General features: G+C 36.4%; 1 protein-coding gene across 5 annotated transcripts in view; it reads right to left on the bottom strand.

Moving 5' to 3' along the window:
• The window catches only part of USP34 (ubiquitin specific peptidase 34), a 281740-nt gene that overhangs the window by 96712 nt on the left and 163419 nt on the right, over positions 1 to 21609 (bottom strand). For all 5 annotated transcript variants that reach the window (XM_024242030.3, XM_054547514.2, XM_054547516.2 and 2 more), the window contains 8 exons: positions 17059 to 17159; positions 16656 to 16865; positions 12248 to 12373; positions 10633 to 10755; positions 10413 to 10496; positions 8896 to 8982; positions 4086 to 4286; positions 312 to 394 (listed from right to left, as the gene is read on the bottom strand). In XM_024242030.3, coding sequence (XP_024097798.2) covers positions 312 to 394; positions 4086 to 4286; positions 8896 to 8982; positions 10413 to 10496; positions 10633 to 10755; positions 12248 to 12373; positions 16656 to 16865; positions 17059 to 17159 — 1015 coding nt within the window. The remainder of the gene's footprint in view (positions 1 to 311; positions 395 to 4085; positions 4287 to 8895; positions 8983 to 10412; positions 10497 to 10632; positions 10756 to 12247; positions 12374 to 16655; positions 16866 to 17058; positions 17160 to 21609) is intronic.

Below are 21609 nucleotides of genomic sequence, written 5' to 3'. Positions count from 1 at the left end.
TAGCTATTAAGAAAATCTCCTTGGTCTTAGGAGATACATAACAAAGTACTGGTAAACAGTCGTGATATCTGCAATTCAGTCTTACAAGATTCAGGAAAATATGTAAACACACAGAAAACAGGTGACTCATAAATACAAGACACACTTTAGCAAGAGGTTAATAATATGTAAATTTGGATGAAAGGTATGAGAGAGTTCATCATAATATCCCCCAAATTTTTCTATTAAGTTTAAAATTTTTCAAAATAAAGTTTTAAAACATTATATTCCTGCTATACATACACACATAAAATATATTTTAAAATGCATACCTAGGAGCCAGATTATCATACGTATAAGCAACAGACATAAGTCGCTGAATCAAACTGGTTCCTTGGACAAGAACAAGAAATACCTTTAAAACAAAAACATTTTAAAAGATATTTAAATACAGCAAAAGGAAAACCCTCAAAAAGAACTCATGATTTAGTTACTAAAGAGATGTGTATTACAAAATTTTAACCCAAAATTCCAAATTATTTTGATATTTATCTATAACACAATAAAGAATGTCCTAAGAATTCTTTGAAAATACTGTAAAAATGCCAAGAATTGGAAAACCAGAATTTTATAATCACACTTAAGAGCAGCAACTGTAGGCTGGGTATGGTGGCTCACTGTAATTGCTGTAATCCCAGCAATTAGGGAGGCTCAGGTGGGTGGATTGCTTGAGCCCAGAAATCCGACACTAGCCTGGCCAATGTGGTAAAACTCCGTTTCCACTAAAAATACAAAAATTAGCTGGGTGTGTGGTACATGTCTATAGTTGCATCTACTTTGGAGTCTGAGAAGGGAGGAACACCTGAGTCTGGGAGGCAGTGGCTGCAGTGAGCTGAGATTGTGCCACTGCACTCCAGCCTGAACAACAAAATGAGAATCTGTCTCAAAAAAAAAAAAAAAAAAAAGAAAGAAAGAAAAGAAATTACTAAGAATTTAGAAATAGGAGCAAAAATAGTCTTTACGTTCGATTCATAGATTCTCTGCATACCACTGAATTGGGGGAAAGAAATATATACATGTCAGTGGTTTCTTGGGAAGGGGTTGGTGAATAATTAAACATGTTTTTACTTTTGAAGAAAATATATTTAAAAAAACCCCAAGTAGTAATAGATTCCTCAACCATCTTGCAATAAAAATAAAAAAGCAATATAATATACCACGGGTAGAGAGCATGAATTCTAGGTTCAACATTCAGCTTCAGGCTACATGATTCTAATATATATGGAATTCCTCAGTTCTAGTTCTTCCTCATATAAGGGGAGAAAATAATTCACTAACTTAATGAATTATTAAATTTACTCTGCAGGTTGGAAGGCTCTGTGCACATACTTCATAAGGCACTGTTTCTGCACTGGGGCAGGCAGCCACAGAAAACATGGTGACACAAGTATATACAATGTGCAAATAAGCAAAAGAAGGAAGGGAGCAGCAACTAAACCAGTCCCTGGCAGAAGTGAGAAAGCTTCCAGAAAAATTGATGTTTAGGCTAAATTTTGCAAATAACTTTTTAAAATGCTATTAAAAAGATCACACGGAAAAATGATGGTAAACTCTTAAATAAGTTAGTGTTCTTCTTATTACCTACAGTATATCAACATTAGATGACTCTGTCTTCGGTATTAACGCAACAAAAATTTTTATTTCCATAGATCTGAGATATACATACTAAGCTGTAATTATTTTGGGAAATAAACTCATGCAAAAACTATATAATATACACCTTTTCTAAAATAAAAAAAAATAACATTGGCCAGGCGTGGTGGCTCACACCTATAATCCCAGCACTTTGGGAGGCCGAGGCACTTGAGGTCAGGAGTTTGAGATCAGCCTGTCCAAGATGGCAAAACCCCGTCTCTACTAAAAATACAAAAATCAGCCAGATATGGTGGTGTGTGCCTGTAATCCCAGCTACCTGGAGGCTGAGGTAGGAAAATCGCTTGAACACGGGAGGCAGAGGTTGCAGTGAGGCGAGATGGTGCCAGTGCACTTCAGCTTGGGCAACAGAGCTAGGCTCCGTCTCAAAAAAAAAAAAAACCCTAAACCACTGGCATGTGCCTAGAAAAAAATCTCTGAAAAGATAACACGAAAAGATATTAAGAGTAGTCACCTATGACTAGGGAAAAAGTTCGTTTGTATATTATGAATTTTCAATAAGCTTGTAGTTGCGTATTATTTTTAAACACAAACCAATAACCTATAAACCTCCATAAATGTGCATATGTATTTTACACACTTATGTATATTTATATTATTAAAATCTCAAAAGGAAATCGCCAATAAAGGTCAATAAATGTTGAAATTATTTAGTGAGTTGATGGAAAGAATCACAATTAGAGCATTATTATAACCTGGAAAGTTTATTCTGAAAAAAACATGACCAAAACATTATAGTAACGTAAGGTTACTAAAGTGGTAGTTCACAACACAGTACATTGTAGAATACATTCAGATTATATTGTTCTCTGCATATATTTCATTTTATTAGATGTAAATGATTTGGAATACTGACAGAGATCACTTTTCCCATTTAACCCCCAAAATTCCTAAAAGGAAATCTGCTTCAGGTTTCCATTTATACCAGTACTTTCTAACCTTATGTCCATCACAATCTATCAATAACAATTCACTACTTTGATGTTTCTTCGGTAGACATGAGGTGAGGTTCTCAAAAGGTTACAAAATGAGATCTCCCTAAAATCTCACCTTGATCACTCCCTACTTCCCGGCTCACTGATGGAGATGTTGGAAAGGCAAATATTTGATTACAGAACCCACAATCAAAAAGATTCTATTTTTATTGCTGGATGTCCTGGTTAATACAGTTGACCCTGTATTACAGGGTCTGAACTGCACAGATCCACTTATATCTGGGTTTTCTCCCAACTGTGGCACTCCTAAGGCAGCAAGACCAACCATTCACCTTCCTCCTCCCTCTTCTACTTCCTGATCAATGTGAAGACCATGAGGATGAAGACCTTTATGATGACCTATTTCCACTTGAAGAATAGTAAATATATTTTCTCTTACGATTTTCTTAACACTTTCTTTTCTCTAGCTTACTTTAAGAATACAGTATATAATAGTATTAACATACAAAATATGCATTCATTAACTGTTACTGGTAAGGCTTCTGGTTAATAGCAGGCTATCAGTAGTTAAGTTCTAGGGGAGTCAAAAGTTATACACAGATTTTTGACTGTATGGAGGGTCAGCATCCTTAACTCCTCTATTTTTCAAGGGCCAACTATATTTTCCTTCATCTCCAAATCCACCCTTTTATACACTTGTTCTATTATGCTAGGGCTAATATATCAAAAACCAAATTCCTCCTTTGCCAGTTGGCTTCCTATTAGGTTCTGCCAGTCTAGGATACTTGAGAGACTCCTCCTTTCTTTTTTGTGTCAGCATTTATCTAAAAGTATTTACCTAGAAGAGACAGTTTGTTTCAGCCTTCAGCTTTTTTAGGCACTCCTAGCACCAGCTTTATCAGGTCCCCTCTGAGAATCTTATAGCAGATGAGCATAAGAGTGTAAAACTGCTTTCTCAGAGGCCTAAACCCCAGTTTAACAGGATCCCTCCTGCAAGCTTCTAAGTTCCTGATAACCCAACCACTTCCCTCATGTTCCACAATATCTAGGGGTGGTAAACGGCTCCTTATCTGGGTTACCTCACAACTCCCTTTTGCTTTCAAAGCCTTGTAACACATACGTGTAAAACCCATTCCCTATTTTAAATTTCCTATGTTGAAATACCAACTATGGCTTCTGTTTTCATAAATGCATCCTCAAAGTATATAAATTACTGAGTTCAAATAATAAATTCAGTCTCACAGATATTAAAATGGCACGATTCATTTCTGCATTCTGGATGATGAAATGAAAAGCAATACTGCTTCATAAATCACTACTGCTTTAAAACAATGCCATCAGTTCAGCTGTCAGGTTAAGTCACAGTAATCTAGAATACATTTCTTAAGCATTAGCATATTTCTTCAGTTTATAAGAATAAATGGAATTCATCATTAAACATTAATTTCTGCACTTTACCTCTGTTAATCGTGGTATATGAAGACCCTTAGCATGATCACCAGCAGCCTTCCTTGATTTGCCAGGCCAGGTTCTTTTCCTATGGCTTTCTGCTATACCAGACCAGGCAAAGACATCATGATAAGCTAAATCCAAATCGGATGGATCTACTGCAAACTGGCATATTAACTTCAGCAAGCAAGCAAGACAGTCTAGCTGCCACTGTAAATGAGAAGAAATGGTCAATTCCCTATTTTCATTAATTTAGAATGGCCACAATACAATTTTGAAATTAAAAGACCAGAAAATAAAAATAATTATAGCTAGTACTTAATCATGTAGTATAAAAATTTTGCTGCTCAAATATTATGGTCAGTATCAATTCAATCTTATAAAAATGAAGAAAAAGTATCTAGAAATAAAGAGGGTATACAAGATGTATTTAATGAAATGGAAATGACACTTTCATTTCTTTAATGAAGGCAATATAAAAATATATGTAATAGACAGCTATGAGACTTTTGAAAAAACATACTGCTCATAATTTATAATTTTTTAAAAAATTAAAATGACAAGGATATTACTTATCAATAAAATTAACTGAGAAACAAAGTATTATATGCTGTTTCTCCAAACAAGTGGCACAAACTCTTAATATTTAGGGACCAAAGCAATTGCTAGTAATTCTAGAAAATAATTCAACTGAAACTCTTGCACTTTCCATAACCACATTAAAAATAAACATTTATTTTATTTAAAAAATTGTTTTAAACATTGTTTAGTACATATAAAAAATAAAATTTACAGCTGACTGGAAGCTCAATTTTAATAACAGTTCACTTTCTTTAATTAGAATGTCACTTATGTACAAGATGAGAGTTTCACAGCTTTTTCTTCAAAAGTTCTTAACCTCCTGCTCTCCTGATTCCACTGCCAAATATATTCCTACACAAATATACCAGAAAGAAATGGTACTTTCTTCCTGCAATAATAGCAATACTATAGTACTGAACTGAAAGAAAGATAGCAAGATAATTCAGAGAGAAAAAAAGTCTTTTCAACAAATTGGTGCTATAAAAACCAAATAGCCGTATGAAGAAGGAAAAAAATTCAATATTGCATACACAAAACTCAAAACGTATTGTTACAGATCTAAATGTAAAAGGAAAGACTATAAAACTTACAGAAAGCAGAGGAGAAAAGTCTTTGTGACCTTGGAACAAATATTTGTAGACTGGATACAAATTTCCTTAAAATTAAAACCTCTCCCCTAAAAGATACTGTCAGTATAATGCAAAAGTAAGCCACAGCATGTGTGGGGGGCTTGTCCCCATACACACATCAGAGAAAGACTTCTCCATAATGTTTAAGGGAAAAAACCATCTCACAACTATACACTACTAAGACATTTCACAAAAGAAGATAAACACACAATCAACAAACACACAACATAATGCTAAACATCATTAGGAATGAGGGAAGGACAAGTGAAGCCACTGTGAGATAACACTACTATACCCACTAGAATAGCTCAAATTTTAAAACCCTGGCCATATCAACTTCTGGCAAGGATGTGGAGTAAATGAAATTCTCGTATGTTGCATAGTACAACTGTTTTGGAAAACAGTTTGGCATCTTCTTATAAGGTTAATCTTACACTCACCATATTATTTAGCAATTTCATTACTTGGTATTAATCCAAGAGATTAAAACACACATATACCAAATGACCTGTATGTGAATGTTTACAGAAGCTTTATTTTAATAACCCAAAACTATAAACCACTCAAATGTCAATAGGTGAGTAGATAAATGAATTGTGGTATACCTATACAACAAACATATTACTCAGCAATGAAAACGAACCAACTACTGATAAGACATTTAACAACCTCAAAAAGCATTCTGAATAAAAGAAGCCAGATACAAAATGGTACATATTGCACTGATCCAATTACATGAAATTTTCTAAAATGAAAATCTCATCTATAGTAAACAGAAAGTGGAGGAAGAAAAATTAATAGCAAAACTGCAGGACGGAACTTCTTAAGTAATGGAAATATTCTTTGTTTGGATGTTAGAGCGTTACATAAACATTTTTCAAAACTCAACCTTTAAAATTAGTGCATTATTTATTACATGAAAACTATACTGCAACCTCACATCATATGCAAAAATTAACTTAAAATGGACCAAAGACCTAAAAACGTAAGACCTAAAACCAGAAACCTCTTAACAGAAAACATAGTCATCAATCTCTGTGTAAGGGGCTGAGGCAACGGTTTTGTAGATACAACACCAAAAGGACAAGCACAAAGGAAAACAGAGACACTAGACTTCATCAAATTTACAAATTTTTGTAAATCACAGGGTGCTCTCAAGAAAGGGAAAAGGCAACCCATAGAATGGGAGAAAATATTTGTAAATCACATGCACTGTAAGGAATCAGTATCTGAAATACATAAGGAATTCTAACAAATCAACAAAAAGACAACCCAATTAAAAGTGGGCAATGTATGTGAACTGACATTACTCCAAAGATAAACAAGTGGCCAATAAGCACATGGAAAGATGTTCAACCTCATTAGTCACCAAGGAAATGCAAATCAAAACCACAACTAGGTACCACTTTACACACTAGGATAGCTAAAATAAAAGAGACACTAACAAGTCTTGGAAAGGATGTGGAGAAACTGGAACCCTCACACATCGCTGGTAGAAATGTAAAATGTTGCAGCTTTGGTAAACTGTTTGGAAATTCCTCAAAAAGTTAGAAGTTACCACAGGACCCAGAAACTGCACTCTATACCCAAGGCACAACTGTTTATAACAACATTATTGATAACAGCCCCAAACTGGAAACAATGCAGATGTTCACCAACTGATCAATCTTCTACTCCCTGGATTCAGCTGTGACTGAACAAACATTTCACCAAAGATGTATGAATGAATGTGTGTGTGTATATATATGTGTACACACACACATACATGCATACATGCTTATGAATGGTCAACAGACACATGAAAAGCTGCTCAAGATCCTTAGCATTGGGAAAATGTAAATGTTAGAAATCACAATAAAATACCACTTAAGTATTGGCAAGGTATACCACTCCTAAGCATATGCCAAAAAGAAGTGAAAATGCATTATCTACGCATAAACTCATAAACAAATGCTCACAATAGTCACAGTGTAGAAATAACCCAAATGCTTCTCAAATGGTGAATGGATTAAACATGTAATATAATTATAAAAAAATGAATTATTGATACTTGCTATTTCCAAGGATGAATCTTGAAAATAGGCTAAGTGAAAGAAACCAGTCACAATGGACCATATATTGTATGGTTCCATTTATAGGAAATGTCCAGAATGGGCAAATCCACAGAAACAGAAAGCAGACTATAATGGTGGTTGCCTATGGCTAAAGCATTTGGGGGGAGGTTTCTTTTGAGGGCATACAACTGTTCTGGAATTACATGCTGGTCATAGTCCCAAAACTTTGTGAATATAGTAAAAACAGTACATTTTGGAGGAGTACATTGATTGCATGTTAACTATATTTCAAAAAAAATTTTAAAGGTATACTTCAACTAAACTCATTTGAAAAGGAAAAAAAAATAAGAAACAAGAACAATCCGGAACTTAGAAATATTTCATAATATTAACAGAGATGCATTATAAACAGGAAATACCAGTTGACCTGAAAGCAATTTCTATCTTAGACATGCTTTGCATCTTGGGCATTATAAAGCTACAATAAGCCACATACTGGCAATAAAATGTTACTAGTAATACTTCAGGAAAGTATTCATAATTTCAAGAAAAACAAACAGAGAAAACCTTTAGTATGGGGGTGTCCAATCTTTTGGCTTCCCTGGGCCACACTGGAAGAACAACAACTGTCTTAGCCCACATATAAAATACACTAACACTGACGATAGCTGATGAGCTAAAAAATGTAGACATAAGATTACTTGATGTCAAATCATTACACCTGACTCCTAGGTTCGAAGGCAATTCAAAAAAAGCAAAACAAAACAAAACAAAAAACCACAGGAACTAAGAAAATACTTGAATTCAATGTTTGATAATGCTGAACTGCTTTGATGGAAGAAAATGGAATGTCCTTTACAATGAGCTTGAAACTGGCCTGTGCAGTTTTGTATATCATTATTAAGATTTAAATATTCAACAAGCAGTTTTATTTTCATATAGTACTTCTTCAAATCATGGTGGTAAAGTTAACATTTTTAAAAATTTCCATTTTTTTATGCAAGTTCACAGAAAAAAAAATTCCATTTTGTTGACCAATACTTTTGTAAAGTATTATAAAAATACAGCAATAATGTCTAATTGCTATAAAAATTTCTAGAGGCTTACTTTCAATTTCTGTATCCATCTCAATGTAAGCCAGTCAACATGGTCTGGAAACACATTTTTTATTATTACTACTATAAAGGAAGAAATGATCAAAACAAAATAAAACAAAAGTTTTTTAAAAAACCTAAGATGTAAACCAAATTTTTAAAAAGCAACCAAACTTTACATAAATATTAATATATAATTTATCAACCTAAAGGAAACATGTTTAAGAACTGGCCAGAGTTTAGAGTAATTAATTTTATCAGAAGAATTTTTTAATACCAATAACATGAAAAACTTATTTCTAATTAGTTTATCAAACTCTGTATTTTTAAATTCATTTCTGCTATATTCCATACTTTATTGTAAGGAACTATATGGCAAAAGCTATACTTGCTGATGAAATGGAAGTGTTTCAAATGGGATAACTACTGTAACTAGTTGAAACCGTAAATTTGCACTTACCACAGTCCATGATTCCTGCGATTTAGGCTCTAGAATTCCAGAATTAAAAATTTCTAGTAACTGTTGAAGCCCTCCAGCAGCAACAAACTGTAGGCAATTGTGAAAGTAATAGTAAGAGAAAAGCAGATATATAATGCAATAATGCTTGTTGATTCAGTAACTGGATATGTAAAATATTACGTATCTTTTATTTACACAATTACTCATTTAAATTACCAAACTAATTTCTAGACAAAATAATAAGATAAAGCCTACTTTCAAGAATTTAAGGGTGGGTGCAATGGTTCATGCCTATAATCCTAGAACTTTGGGAGGCCAAAGCCAGAGGATGGCTTGAGGTTAGGACTTTGAGACCAGCCTAGACAACATAGGAAGACCTCATCTCTACAAAAAATAAAAAAATTGGCCGGGTATGGTGGCTTGTGCCTATAGTTTCAGCTACTAGGGAGGCTGAGGCAGGAGGATCACTCGAACCCAGGAGGTCAAGGCTGCAGTGAGCCATGATCATGCCACTGCAATCCAGCCTGGGTGACAAGGTGAGACCCTGTCCTAAACAGAACAAAATAAAACAAACAAGAATTTAAAAAAATATACACTTGAGGCCGGGCGCGGTGGCTCACACCTGTAATCCCAGCACTTGGGGAGGCCGAGGTGGGCTGATCACGAGGTCAGGAGATCGAGACCATCCTGGCTAACATGGTGAAACCCCGTCTCTACTAAAAATACAAAAAAATTAGCTGGGTGTGGTGGCGGGCGCCTGTAGTACCATCTACTCGGGAGGCTGAGGCAGGAGAATGGCGTGAACCTGGGAGGCGGAGCTTGCAGCAAGCAGAGATCACGCCACTGCAATCCAGCCTGGGTGACAGAGCGAGACTCCATCTCAAAAAAAAAAAAAAAAAAATTTATATACACACACACACACACACACACACACACACACACTTGAAAAGGCCTATAAACATCTTTCTATTCCATTAGCCATTTAGTCCTAGACACTGGTATATCCTCACAGTATCTTTTTTTGCTGCCCAGGCTGGAGTGCTGTGGTGCGATCTCAGCTCACTGCAACCTCCACCTCCTGGGTTCCAGTGATTCTCCTGCCTCAGCCACCTGGGTAGCTGGGAATATGGGTGGCGTGCTACCACACCCAGCTCATTTTTGCATTTTTTGTAGAGAAACGGGTTTTACCATGTTGGCCAGGCTGGTCTCAAACTCCTGACCTCAAGTGATCCATCCGTCTCAGCCTCCCAAAGGGCTGGATCACAGGCGTGAGCCACCATGCCAGGCCTCTCACAGTATTTCAATAGAGGGAAAATCAGAGCTAAAAACAGGAGCACCAAGGCATTAAATAATCTCAGTTTACATTATTGCAACTTAAAGTAATACATGATTTTTAAACTATGCTTTATTTTAATAGTATATTAGTTTAAAATCAATGAAAAATTATGGTACCCACTTTTGAAAAACTGGAGATAAATTATTTTTATCAATACATTGAAAAACACGTATGATCAAACCTTGCAACTCCAGGAATTTTTACTATTTTCCACTTGATCCTCACTTGAATCATCTGAATCTGGATAAAGATCACTGTAACTTCCCTACGAGAAAAGGCAAAAAAAGTAAGGCAGAATGGCGGAAGAAAGAATTATTCTAGAATGGAAAAGACAATACATTATAGAATTTTGCTCCAGAGAGAATACAAACATTTAATGATAATAATGGAAATGCAATTACCGTAGACTCCCTCCTTATTCTTCTATTAGGTTTTCCCAGTGCTTCAATAATTTCCAGAGCATACAATAGCTTGTGGGCGCTCTTAATTTTGAGAAGTTCTTTCCAATTAAATCCATCATTACTCTTAAATTAGAAAAACATGTTTCTCAAGCCAACTTACTCAGGGAACACAAAAAAGAAAAACTTTAAACAAATTGACACTACATAAAAACTCAAAATATTATATATACTTTGAAACAAAACATATGAAGACTAGTTATATAATTGGTACAAATGGTATGCTTAAAGCATCAATTATTCATTAAATTTTCTGAAAATAAAACCAATAAAATTAATATACAAACAGCAGCATGCGAAAATAATTAACTGCTAATCTTCCCAATTAAAAGAAGAAACAACATTGTAACCTAGTTGAGTGGGTAAACTTCTAAAGATGGTGATGAATTAAATGTCTGTACTTAATAGTTACAACTATATATTTAAAAGTCATACAAATACATGAACTCAGGAACACTGCTGTTTTCTACTGTCAATTCATGAAATAATGTAATTCACACTTAATGTGCATCTTTGAAATGCTATTACTAGCGCTACTGTAAGTCATCATTTGGCATTTTGAAGAGCCCATCTTCTTCACTTCCAAGTCTTGTGAGATATTGGAGCTCCCAAAATCACATGATAATGTTCCAAATCCTAGAATTAGTATAACATTAGGACATTTATTTTTTCATTCATCCTATAGGAGTTCTTTCGGAGATCTCCTCAAATAAACTACTTATTATACAAATTTTAAAAACAATCTTTAAGCCAGGAGCAGTGGCTCATGCCTATAATCCCAGCATTTTGGGAGGCTGAGGTGGGCAGATCTTTTGAAGTCAGGAGTTATAGTTCAACTTGGCCAAAACGGTGAAACCCTGTCTCTACTAAAAATACAAAAATGAGCCAGGCATGGTGCACACGCCTATGGTCTCAGCTACTGGGGAAGGTCGGGGGAGGAAGGATCACTTGAGCCCTCGTGGTTGTGGTTGCAGTGAGCTGAGACCACACCACTGTACTCAAGCCTGGGTAACAGAGTAAGACCTTATCTCAAAAATAAATAAATGAATAAATAAAAACAGTCTTTAAAGACTTTACAAAGATACCCAACACACATATGAGATGGTGTCCATGTGGAAAAAAAATTACCACACAGATACTAAATTTATTTGCCTCATTTTCTCCAATTCCGTCAGTTAATTTGTATAAGCATACAAAACAAACACTGATGCACATCATTTCACCTCTGTGTATTTTCTCTAAACATTACTTTTTGTTACTAAGAACAAAAAATATTAAAAGCATACTGTAATATGAAAAAACACTAATATAAAATGTCAATAATTTTAGAAAACATCTTCATCTTACATTTAGCCTCTGATATATTATTCACCCATTATTCACCCTCACTAAATAAACAAATGAACATTAAAATGCAGTGGTACTTTTTACCTATTATATGGGTAAAAACTATATTCAGATTTACTGAGGGTACATCAACAGGCAACCTTCTACACTGTCAACAGGAATGTAAACTGGTAACAGCCTCTAGGAGAGTAAAGAGATTTTGTGGGCTCACCTGCTCATCTGAGATATTCTGGAATGCCATCAACATATTAGGACATGTAGGAAGAAGCATCAGTAGCTCCCAGACCCGCCTAGACAGATTTTCTGCATGAAGATGAAGTTCTTCACATCGTAAGCTCTACACAAATAAGAACAACTGCTTTATCAAAACAGATCAGAAAAGTTTTAAGTTCAAATTTTTGCCTAAAATAATTATCAAATTTGCTAATAGTTTTTAGCCTCACTTTTTGAAAAGTGAGAAATGAAACATTTGTTATATGATACGTAATATTTGAGAAAATTAATAGCCAAGCAGTGTTTTTTCAACTTCTTACTGAACATTTTTCTAGAAAAGCTTTCCTCTAAGACTGATCATGTTCCTCAGGAAACTTTTGAAATAAAAGTGAAAACATCTGTTTGAAGGCCATTCGAACAAATTTCAATATGACTATCATCTATTTCCATTTTGCAGGTCACTATTCTAAGCATAATAAAGACTTGGTGAATTAAATCCTTGAACTGCCATTTAGGAAAAGAGCCTGTTTCTCTTATTTTGCTAATCTAAACCTCATTTTCCAGTCTCAGATGAGCAGACATTAAGAAGAAAGCAAACAATTTTAAAGACCTATTTTCTTCCATTATCATTTGTTAAATCTGAGTTCCAAAACTTGCTAAGGCAAGAGTAAGCTAAACAACGTTTCAAAAACCATTTAGGAAATAGGCAATTAAAAAAAAATTAAAGTACCACCCTGAGAGGTAAAAAGAGTAAAAACTAAATTGACAGTTTTGGTATTTTCCACGGAGTATAAATTTATTACTACTGCTACTATCATAGTGATTCTTTGGTATAACATGGTCTAGGGATATTCTATAAGCCCATAAAAAGAAACTTAGTTCTTTTGGTATAATGGCAGAAAGATGGTGCACTTTGGTGGCAAGGAAATCTTTATTTTTGGAGTTTCGCTCTTGTTGCCCAGGCTGGAGTGCAATGGCACGATTTCAGCTCACTGCAACCTCCGCCTCCCGGGTTCAAGCAATTCTCCAATGTCAAGGAAATCTTAGAAAGTTTCAAGGTAAATTTGGTCTTTCACAGGCTTGATGAACAAAGAGAAGCAACCCTCGAGTAACACTTGTGCTATAATTGAGGAAATGGCACTCAGTTCTTCAATAAAACAACTCATCATTCCTTTGTAAATAATCATTAAAACGAGAGAAATATTGAACTCTATGCAAAAAAGGATTAGAAGGAAAAATATCTTCAAAGTGTGCATAAGTATGTTCTGCTATGACTGAAAGTCTCATGAGACATACACAGTAAAGATACTTTTACTTTTTTGTGTAACTCTCATCAGGGCCAAACCTATCTTATTCAGCAAAGAATCCCTGTTATCAACCTGCCAAAAATAACATTCAATAAAATATCTGCAGCTGGGTGCAGTGACTCCCACCTGTAATCCCAGCACTTTGGGAGGCAGAGGCGGGCGGATCACAAGGTCAGGAGATCAAGACCATCCTGGCTAACAGAGTGAAACCCCGTCTCTACAAAAATACAAAAAAAAAACTAGCTGGGCGTGGTGGCGTGCGCCTGTAGTCCCAGCTACTCAGGAGGCTGAGGCAGGAGAATCACTTGAACCTGGGAGGCGGAGGTTGCAGTGAGCAGATAACACGCTACTGCACTCCAGCCTGGAGGACAGAGTGAGACTCTGTCTCAAAAAAAAAAAAAGAAAAAAAAAGAAATCTGCTGAAACAATGAAATGCTTTCCCTTTGGTTTAAGTCTCACTACTCAGACTAACATAACAGCCTATTAACCTAACAGCCCAGGATCTCTTATCACTGGTCCTGGTTTTCTCTACTACATCCTCCACACAAACATCTAAATTTTGTTTCTAAAAGCCCAGAAAAGAGCTTATTTTGCTGCTTAAAACCAGCCATAATGATGGATTAAAAAAAAAAAATCATTTAGGTCCTTTTGCGATACAGGTTACAGTCTACCTTTCTGTCCTAGTATTTAAATTACACTATGCTTGTATTCCCAGTTCCTCAAACATGTCATTTGCTTTCTTAATGAAGAAAATCTATAATGTTTTTCTGTTCACTCTTAACAGTAGTTGGACCCAATTTGAACAACTCCTCTTTTGAAAAAACCTTCTCCAAATTTTTGTCCCCCTCCTCACATTATTCCCCTAATACATGGAACAGAACACCAGGACTAGGTGAGAAAACGGAGGTTTCATGGGCACCTATTAATGATTATTCTGCTTGAAAAAACAATGGAGATTTCTTGGGAATTTAAGAATGTACCATCACGTGAGAAACTGAGGTATAAGAAACAGAAGGCTCAATGGCAGCCCACTGCATCCATTATCAAACACATCATGGAAACAGGAAGCAGTCACTTAATCTTGGGGAAGAAAGAAAAGCATACTAGCCTAACACAGAGAAAACCATCAAAATACCACCATTTTACCTACCTCTCAGTCTCAAAATTGTGATTCACTGCATAAGCTACATGAATACATGAAAAGGTCTTAGAATAAGCCCATTTAAAGGCATTGTTTTAAAAGTTAGTGGATTGGATACGGCTCCTTTAGGTGATATCATACATACTCTTGCCTCTGAATGCCATCTTCAGGCTGGGCACAGCAGCTTATGCCTATGATCCCAGCACTTTGGGAGGCTGAGGTGGGAGGATCGCTTGAAGCCAGGAGTTTGAAACCAACTTGGGCAACATAGAGAGACCATGTCTACAAAAAAATTAAAAAATTAGCCAGGCACACTGGCATGCGCCTGGAGTTCCACCTATTCAGGAGGCTGAGGCAGCAGGATCACTTGAACGTGAGAGATCAAGGCTACACTGAGCTACGATCATACCACTGCACTACAGCCTGGGCGACACACTGAGACCGTGTCTCACAAAAATAAAAATAATAATAAATGGCATCTTTATAGTGATAACCCACAAACCATTTTTCTAGACTATACCTTTTTTCTCTGAGCTCCATTCTTATATATCCAAGTGATTACCTGACATCTCTATTTGATGTTCCTCAGGCATCCATCTATCCTCCAGCTCAAATGGAACCCACCCAGGTGCACTGGCCAGAAACCCAACGCCATTTTTGTCTTCCTTCTCCTCTTCATTCCCTACTCCTAAAACCCAAACCACCACCAAGTGATGTTGTTTTGACCTGTTGTCGATTTATTTCCACTGCTGCCATCCTATTCCAGGGCAACTCGTTCCTGGACTCGTACATCAAATGCTTTACTGACTTTGTTACTTTTGCCAAAGAAACTTATTAGGTACAAAACACAAATCAGAACATCTGTTTATTCTCTGTTTAAAATCTTTTAATGATGTCCACTTTCAGTAAAATGGAAATGACTCAAAACGACGCAAAAGGTTTACATTATTTCGCTCTGCCTAGCTTTCCAATTTCATTCCTCCCATTCTACTCTCCCATCCTCTTCCACATTCTCTTCTCTAGCTCTAACAATTCCTAAACTTGCCTAACGCTTTATATCAAGCATTTCTCCAGAAACCCTTCCTCCAGATTACTCTATCTAAACCATTTCTCATCTTTCTAACTAGCTTTTCATCCTTCTAGCTCAGATTATATATAGTCTCCCTCAGAGAGCCCTTTCTAGACCAAAGTATTAAAAACAGTAATTTTTTTTTTTTTTTTTTAGACGGAGTCTCGCTCAGTCACCCAGGCTGGAGTGCAGTGGTGCAATCTCGGCTCACTGCAACCTCTGCCTGCTGGATTCAAGCGATTCTCCTGCCTCAGCCTCCTGAGTAGCTGCGATTACAGGCACACGGCACCATACCCAGCTGATTTTTGTATTTTTAGTAGAGACGGGGTTTCACCATGTTGGTCAGGCTGGTCTTGAACTCCTGACCTCGTGATCTGCCCATCTCAGCCTCCCAAAGTGCTGGGATCACAGGCGTGAGCCACCGCCCCCACCCAATTTTACTTCTCTTAAAAGATTACTGAGGGCCAGGCACGGTGGCTCATGCCTGTAATCCCAGCACTTTGGGAGGCCGACGCGGGTGGATCATGAGGACAGGAGTTCAAGACCAGCCTGACCAACATAGTGAAACCCCATCTCTATTATAAATGTAAAAATTAGCTGGGCGTGGTGGCATACACCTGTAATCCCAGCTACTTGGGAGGCTGAGGCAGGAGAATGGCATGAACCCGGGAGCTGGAGCTTGCAGTGAGCTGAGATTGTGCCACTGCACTCCAGCCTGGTCAACAGAGTGAGATGCCGTCTCAAACAAAACAAAACAAAACAAAACAAAAAAAAGGAGAGAAAATTATTACATACTTTATAACGTTTTATAAACTATAGTTTTATTAAAGTTACTATATCCTCTCAACAGAGACACAAAACAAGATTTGTGAAAATGAAACATAGTCACCTCACTATCATCCACTGCCACTTTTCCTGAGGGTGGTTTAAATGATGCAAGCATCTCTAATAAATCAAAAAGAGTAGTTAAATGAGGTTCTTGTAAAAGCAAAAGCATTGGAATGTTGTCCTTCTGAGGGGGTGGGAGGCAAGATGCTGGCAGCTGAACACCTTCCCCTTTCCGTTCTCTCCTTGGTGCACCCAAAGACACAAATACCATCTATAAAAAACAGGAAAAAAAATTTATGCATATCAAGCTTTTAGTTTAATAAAACAGTAAATCTCATGTATAGAATCACTTAAAATTTTAATATAACAAAGCAATAAGAGCTGTTTTTAAACTACATCTGCGACTGTTCAACTGATGATTATAAACAGATCATTAAAACTCAAACCACGTTTTATATATGTACCTGCATATCCTTAAAACCGAGCTCATGAAGTGCTTTTTCATCATAATCTGTTGTTAACTCATGTCCAGATGAAATCATCCTGACAGGTCCCATGAGGCCTCCTTAAAAACAGCAAAACATGGAAATGAATTTATTTTTTAAGAATTAACTTATGTACTGATAAGAATATGTAGTTGTAGCAATTAAACACACTACATGTTAAGTTTAAATGTAATTCCAACCCTCCAGATCTAAGGTAAAGACAGAAAACTCAATAGATTGAGGATAGTTATTTCTAGAATACATTAAGTCCTTTTTGCTGCCTACACCTTCAACTTCATTTCCCACCATCTTCCCCACCTCACACTATGTTCAGCCAACTGGCCTCCTTGCCCTTTCTTGAAAATAACAAGTATATTACCAACTCAAGGACTAAGATTCCTCTCCAGGAATTCAAGATACTTATTTTCTCACCTCTTTCAAGTCTCTCATCCAATGGGGGCTTTTTCCTTACCGCCCAATCTAAAAGCTTCATTTCACCATTAACCCTTTACTCTGCTTTATCTTTCTTTAAAGCACTTGTTAATGCCTCATATTTGTTATCTGGGAAGGGAAGGGAGGGTGAGGAGAAAAAAGAGAGGGAAGGAAAGGAAAAAGGGAAGGAAAAAGAAAGAAAGAAAGAAAGAAAAAAAAAAGGAAAGGGAAAAGGAAAGGAAGAATGACAAATTCCCAGTTCCACAAGGGCAGAGGTGTTTTATTCACACATGCATGCCAGGCACTAAAATGGAGAAGACATTCAAATTAAGTATTGTACAATGTACAACTTTCTGGGGAAAAAAAATGATTAGAGCAGGAAAATTAAGCAAAATTAAACGTCTGATGAATAATTTAAACTTTAAAAATATTGCTAAATTTCATTCAATATAGAAAAACTCCACTGAACAGACACTAAACAATTACTTTCAAGTAAAATGAGTGGGGTAAGGCTATTGCTTTTCATAATGACACATAACATTTTAAAATTACCTTTCCCTTCACATAAATAAAAAAGGTCTGTGGAAAAATATTTCAGACACAGAAGGAATATGTTTTTCTTCCAAGACGAGTCATATTGGCAATTTGCCTTAAGCACAATTTTTTAATAACTAAATTGCTAATCATTGTGTAGCTAAATCTATGATTCTTTCCCTTTCTCATTATTTCTAGCCCTCAACCTTCGCCCTCAAAATGGTTTGACAAACATTCAATCCTATTTTCTTCTAAATTTTCCTACCATTTGTTAATACAGATACAACATTTTAAACATATCCTAAATATTAGAAAAAGAAGGGGTTTTTCTTTCCCCAAACTAAACAATACATATGACTAATTTTCAGTATCCATTCTGTATCATTTAACTAACAATTCCCACACCAAAATCATATTATGGTTTAATGTTTATATAGCTAGTACAGAAGTTCAACTTTCTATTATCCTTTTGAATCTTTCTCCCAGAACTTTCTTGTTCTTTTTCTTTTTTTGTAAAGTGCCAATTTACTGACCTTCCAGAACTTGTAATATTGCTTAGTTTATTCATACAGATAACTTCACAGTAATTTCATCAAATTTTAAACAAAAATTACATTGGAATTATTGATAGAACATTTTAAAAAATAAATTTACCTAATATCTTTATAATATTCTATACAGAGACATGCTATTTCAATTTACTCAGCTGTTCACTTACCTCCAAAAGTTTTATTCTCACATTTTACAAAGACATCATATTATTGTAATTTTTTTTTTTTTTTTTGAGATGGAGTGTCACTCTGTCACCCAGGCTGGAGTGCAGTGGCTCAATATCAGCTCACTGCATCCTACGCCTCCTGGGTTCAAGCAATTCTCCAGTCTCGGCCTCCTGAATAGCTGGGACTACAGACGTGCACCATCACACTTAACTAATTTTTGTATCTTTAGTAGAGACAGGTTTCTCCATGTTGGCCAGGCTGGTCTTGAACTCTTGACCTCCGGTGATCCACCTGCCTTGGCCCCACAAAGTGCTAGGATTACAGGCATGAGCCACCACGGCCCAGCCAGAATATCATAACATCTTAAAATTGCTATTGTATACTTGATTTCTTTAGTGTCCTATTCATCATGTTGCTCACAAATTATAACTGAGTAATCTAATAGCTATACCATTTTATAGTGTATTTTACTTTATTCAAATCATTTTGTATTATACAAAACTAGAAGTAAATGCTTATAAAGCAGCGTATTCATTAAGAAAAGCTTTGGCTACTGGATGGACAGAAATTCTGTATTAAACTTTTTTTTTTGAGACGGAGTCTCCAGAGTCTCGCTCTGTCGCCCAGGCTGGAGTGCAGTGGCGCAATCTCAGCTCACTGCAAGCTCCGCCACCTGGGTTCACGCCATTCTCCTGCCTCAGCCTCCCGAGTAGCTGGGACTACAGGCGCCTGCCACCACGCCTGGCTAATTTTTTGTATTTTTAGTAGAGATGGGGTTTCACCATGTTAGCCAGGATGGTCTTATCTCCTGACCTCATGATCTGCCCACTTCGGCCTCCCAAAGTGCTCGGATTACAGGCGTCAGCCATTAATACTTTGGTAGTTTTTTTGTTTTGTTTTGTTTTGAGGAGTCTTGCTCTGTCGTCCAGGCTGGAGTGCAATGGCATGATCTCGGCTCACTGCAACCTCCACCTCCTGGGCTTAAGCGATTCTCATGCCTCAGCCTTCCAAGTAGCTGGGATTACAGGTGCACACCACCAGGCCCAGCTAATTTTTGTACTTTTAGTAGAGACAGGGTTTTGTCATGTTGGCCAGGCTGGTCTCGACCTCCTGACCGCAAATGATCCGCCTGCCTTGGCCTCAAAGCCTTGGGATTACAGGCATGAGCTACTGTGCCTGGCAATACTTTGGTAGATTTTTATTAAATGTCTAACTTGATGAGACAATTAAATGTAATGATTGATATTTACAATATTAAAACACTCTTAGTCACGATTAATTGCTACTCTAATAAAGCATGCATAACTTTGTTCCAAAAGAGAACTGCAATGACTAGCATTTTATTTAGCATACTGGCCTGTATTTGATGTGAGATAGGCCAATATTCTATGTGTTAATGACAAGTGTTATAGTTTGAATATATGTGTTCCCCAAATTTGTATGTCAAATCCTAATTACCAAGGTGATGATATTGGCAGGTGGGATCTTTTGGAGGTTATTAGATATTAGGCAGAGTCCTCCATCAATGGGAGTGGTGTCTCTACAAAAGAGGCTGAAAGGAGCTTGCTTGACCCTTCTACCAAATGAAGAAACAGCAATAAAGCACCATCTATGAGAAAGCTGTCACTTGACACTGAATCTGCTCGCAACTTCATCTTGTAATTCCCAGGTTCCAGACCATGAGAAATAAATTTCTTTTGTTTATAAGCTACCCCGTTTATGGTACTTTTATATAGCACGCTGGATGGACAATGACAACACATTAATGTTGACTATTATGGCTGAACTGGATTTTATAATATATTGAGCTGCTTTCTATCTTTTACTACTTTTGAGAAGATCTTTTTAACATAAGGACTGCTTATTCCTTATCAGTTCTAAATAGAATTTCTACCTTTTAAAAAAAATACTGTTTCAAGACAAAATGAAATCTTAAAAACTCTTGATTTATAATTGAATACTGAAAACACACATGTAATTTTTCCCCTTTACAACACCAATAAAATAAATTTTAAAAATTTTACAGATGTAGGACAGGTGTGGTGGCTCACGCCTGTAAATCCCAGCACTTTGGGAAGCCAAGGCAGGCCAATCATGAGGTCAGGAGTTCGAGACCAGCCTAGCCAATATGATGAAACCCTGTCTCTACTAAAAATACAATTAGCCAGGCGTGGTGCAGCGCGCCTGTAGTCGCGGCTACTTGGGAGGCTGAGGCAGAAAAATTGCTTGAACCCAAAGGCGGAGGTTGCAGTGAGCCAAGACTGCGCCACTGCACTCCAGCCTGGGCAAGAGTGCGAGACTCAAGAAAAAAAAAAATCACAGACATAAACTGACAAGGAGAAAAAAAGAAGAGATCATACCAACAAAGTTTGAAAGATGACCACAAAATAAACTTGTGATGAACAGCAAGCCCCGAAAAAAGATAAATCGCAAAATGATTTAGCATAAGAGTAAGATCAACATCTAACCCTCACACACAAAAAATAAAAGGAAGAAAGAAAAGGAACAGTGCCTCAGAAATCAGCAACACCTTAACCAATAGCCTAGAAACATTATAGGCTCAGAAATTAAAAGGTTAAGGAGAGAAGAAAAAGAGAAAAAAATGAAGCACTATATAATTGCTAACCTTTTCTAAGTTTGATAAAAGTTATAATCTCACAGATCTAAGAAGGTAAACTAAACCCAGATCTCAAACAGAAAGAAAGGCACACTCATAATCAAAATGCTGAAAATCAATGTTAAAAGAAAAATCTTTATATCCTTTTTTTTCCCCATTGTTGGCTGTAAAGGACAAAAGATAAGGAAAACCACCAACTCAGGTCACAAACTTTGCAAGCCAAATAAT

The sequence above is a fragment of the Pongo abelii genome, chromosome 12 (genome assembly GCF_028885655.2).
Source record: "Pongo abelii isolate AG06213 chromosome 12, NHGRI_mPonAbe1-v2.0_pri, whole genome shotgun sequence".
Lineage (NCBI taxonomy): Eukaryota > Metazoa > Chordata > Mammalia > Primates > Hominidae > Pongo > Pongo abelii.
Note: the sequence above shows the minus strand (reverse complement) of the source record. Positions and strands in the feature narration are given on the sequence as shown.